Source organism: Austrofundulus limnaeus, unplaced genomic scaffold, assembly GCF_001266775.1.
Source record: "Austrofundulus limnaeus strain Quisiro unplaced genomic scaffold, Austrofundulus_limnaeus-1.0 Scaffold401, whole genome shotgun sequence".
Taxonomy (NCBI): Eukaryota; Metazoa; Chordata; class Actinopteri; order Cyprinodontiformes; family Rivulidae; genus Austrofundulus; species Austrofundulus limnaeus.
Window position 1 is genome coordinate 467,854 of NW_013952803.1, and position 3,544 is coordinate 471,397.

At 38.5% G+C, this 3,544-nt stretch overlaps 1 protein-coding gene across 1 annotated transcript in view; it reads right to left on the reverse strand.

The window, feature by feature from the left end:
- LOC106528741 (laminin subunit alpha-5) overlaps positions 1–3,544 on the reverse strand; it is a gene marked incomplete in the record, with an annotated part of 162,169 nt that overhangs the window by 83,154 nt on the left and 75,471 nt on the right. Inside the window, 3 exon segments of the mRNA XM_014023988.1 lie at positions 744–841; positions 2,821–2,991; positions 3,364–3,482. Of these exon segments, the coding sequence (XP_013879442.1) occupies positions 744–841; positions 2,821–2,991; positions 3,364–3,482 (388 nt within the window).

A 3,544-nucleotide genomic window follows, 5' to 3' on the forward strand; every position in this document is an offset into this window, starting at 1 on the left:
CATTAGCACCTCTAGTAATATATTTACTGAGAAAAATAGTGACGTGTTCAATACTTATTTTACCTGCTGTATGCGTGCTGCGGCTTATAGACAAGTGTGGCCTATATACAGTATTAGGGATGTCCTGATCAGATACTCAATATCGGTATCGGTGGCAGCTATGGCCATTTTTTGAAAATCAGGTAGAATCGGCTTTAGTCATGTGATCGGGCTGATCTAGTTTTTCAACAGTTTTCAGCATCATCATGCTTTACAACTGCCTTCAAGAAGTCAAGATGCACACAAGTATGCAACCATGTCCACAGTGTGGGAACACTTTTCAATGGAAAACAATGATGCTGAAACTGCATCCTGCAAAATCTGCAAACAGGATGTTTCTCATGGTGGGAACAGCAGGGCTCACTTTAATACTACCAACCTTATCATTCGGAAAGAAATAAAAAATAAATTTATCAGATCGGTACTGGAAAGACTAATCATTAAAAAAATCAGATTGTATCGGGAGCCAAAAAATCTGGATCGGGACATCCCTACTATGTACAGTATGTACARTTATTATTAGTGGGTGGGGCTTATATTCAAGTTAACTTATAGTCTGGAAATTACAGCAATCATCATCTGAGAGAAAAAGCTTTCCCCTGCAACCCTTCCTAACAAGCCATGAATGTTCATAGTGTAATGTTTATCCCTAACCTACACCAGCACCTACTATATGGAGTTCATTTAGAGTTTAGAATTCTTACTTGTAGGGGTCATTAGGGTCCTTGGCGTCGCAGGCCTCAGCGTGTCCATTACACACACATCGTCCTCCAATACTGATGTCTTTGATGCTGTAGTAATACTGGAGGAAACCAACAAAATGCATTATTATTGGTACAATTTGAAATAAAATCATGTTTCTGTTTTGACGCCAAGATTTTTAATTTGAGAGCTTACAGTAAAGAAAATAATAATAATAATAATAATAATAATAATAATAATAATAATAATAATAATAATAATAATAATAATAATAATAATAATAATAATAATACATCTTCTTTACCCTTGTCTCTCTTCCAGGTCAAATGGAGCTCATGTCTATCTCCAGCAGTCATTTTAATTACATATAAAACTGATATTTTTACTTCTTTAAAATTCAACACCTAGTTACATGCTAGGGTTGTGCAAAATCGTATCGGTTACAATTAATCATCCAAAAAACTTTAACTGATTATTTTTTGGCACTTGATGATTAATACGATTAATGCCACCAGGCAAACTGACTGGAGATTTCCCTGGTCAGTCCACTTGGTGCTCCTCTCCGCTTCAAATATTACGAACATTTTAAAAAAGTTCTTTACTTTCTTTATCATAACTCCAGTTCAATTTGGTCAATCAACACAGTTAAAAATTGATGTATAGTATAGCCTGATGTCTGTGCTTTTGACACAATTTGGAACAGATTGTTATGGTGAGCAAATCTTTCTAACTAGAATTATTTAAATTGGTCAWACAACAAGGGCATATTGGTGTCCAGGGACTCCAGGGGATTAATCGTCATATTAATCRTTATCGTCTAAATACCACAGTTAAATGTGATTWTTTTTTTGCCAATAACGCCCAACCTTATTACAYGCTACAAATTTAAATACGACCGATCTCATCATAAAAAGAGTTGTTCATGGACTCTAAAAAATGAAGTGTTGAAATTATTTATCTTCTTAAAATTGCTCAATTAACCTGATAACTTGGATAAATAAATTCAACACTTCACTATTTAGAGTGTGTGTACAAGTACTTTTACTTTCCTGATTATTTTGAGCACTTTTTGTGACTTTTACTTAAGTACTTTTCATATCAGTGAAATTACATTTTATTAAAGTCATTTTCTGTCCAGTTTTCTTTTTTCAATTACCTTATACACCTTTGGTCCAGTCCATCACAGGGACACAGAGATGAATGAGACTAACAACCACTCACACTGCCCCCTCAAACTTAGAGTTATCAATGAGCCTTTTGACCGGAGGATGCAAAATGCGTCAATGAAGGAAAAACCAATCAAGCTAGCAGAAACACAGAAAGCAGCTGTCAACAGTTGGAGGATGTGAATGTGTTGACAGATCTTGTGAATACCTGAGATTCTCGTTATCTACATCTAATGTGAAGCTGGTTGTGCTCTATGGTGCAGCACCATGGAGAGCAACCCAGAAGACAGCACAAAATTCAGGTCTGTGTGAACTAATGTCGAAGAAGAGTTTTGTGAATTTACTGGAAGGACAGAGTTTGACATGAAGATTTATGGGACCTTCCGGGGGGAAGAACTTATGGCAGGCCAAATAGTGAGGAGAAAATGGATACGGATTGGACGTAACCTGCAGAAACCTGCCAGTAATGTCACACAGAAGGGTCTTTTCTGGAATCCACAGGCTAAAAGATAGAGAGGTGGTCTGAGGAACAGATGGAGAAGAGATGTAGAGGGAGACAGATGAAGAAATTTGGGCTAAAAAAATGTTGATGGAGGATGAAGATGGACTGGTCTATGGTTTTTTTTATGGTAGAGTTTTAAAAGTACAGTTCTGTTATGTTATCACAGCRGTGGACCACATCAGGTTGGTGGTCTGCCCTGGGACAACCCAGATCGGACTTGTTAGAGGCACATTTCGGAACACTCATCTCCTGTTCCCCTTTATGATTTATGATAATATATTGTACATATGTAAGTAAAATAAGAATTTACAAGTAGTTTTTCTGGATGATACAGCATACAGCCCATTATAGCACCAAGCAAGATGGCTGCCACACATCTCAWCTCAAGCTCAGCTCGCAGTGATGCATTACCCTGCGGGTGACGGTGGGATCCCGCAGTGCCTTGCCCATCAGGTGCCCCAGCAGCGTGTTGGTTCTCAGGAARCGCAGCCGGATGTTGGTGGCCTTGGTGAATTCCCTCAGCACTGGTGAGTAGGAGAAGTTCATGGCTCCGGGACGACCGTTCACCAGGGACACCACGATCTTCCAGAGGGGGAAGACGAGAGRTGCATCAYGACTTTACACACAGGAAGGATATTAAACACTTCTGAACTCTGAATAAAAGAAAACAGTGACTGGAGGATCMATAAAAATCTTGGTCATTTTTGAGACTAAACTTTGTTTAAAAACTGAAGAAATCCTCAGAATAACTGCCTTTAAAAATCAAACTTCATTCTAATTTAATGACTCTAGATGAGCTATAGGATGTTTGTATTGATCACCTTGAAGTTTCTAGTTTATTCCCACACTCCTGTATGAAATCAAACAAACATAACCATGTGCMCTCTTTCAGATGACAGTGGTGGTCTTCAACACACCCTTGTTATGATGTCATTTATAAACAAATGAACTAACCTCTCCATTTTCTAATGGCACTATCCGTGAGTATTCGATGGTGCAGATGACGTCATCATCAGAGCTGATCCTCTCAATGGTCCTCTGTCCGAACCGCTCGATACAGTCTCTTTTAGAGGCTACACACACACACACACACACACACACACACACACACACACACACACACACACACACACAC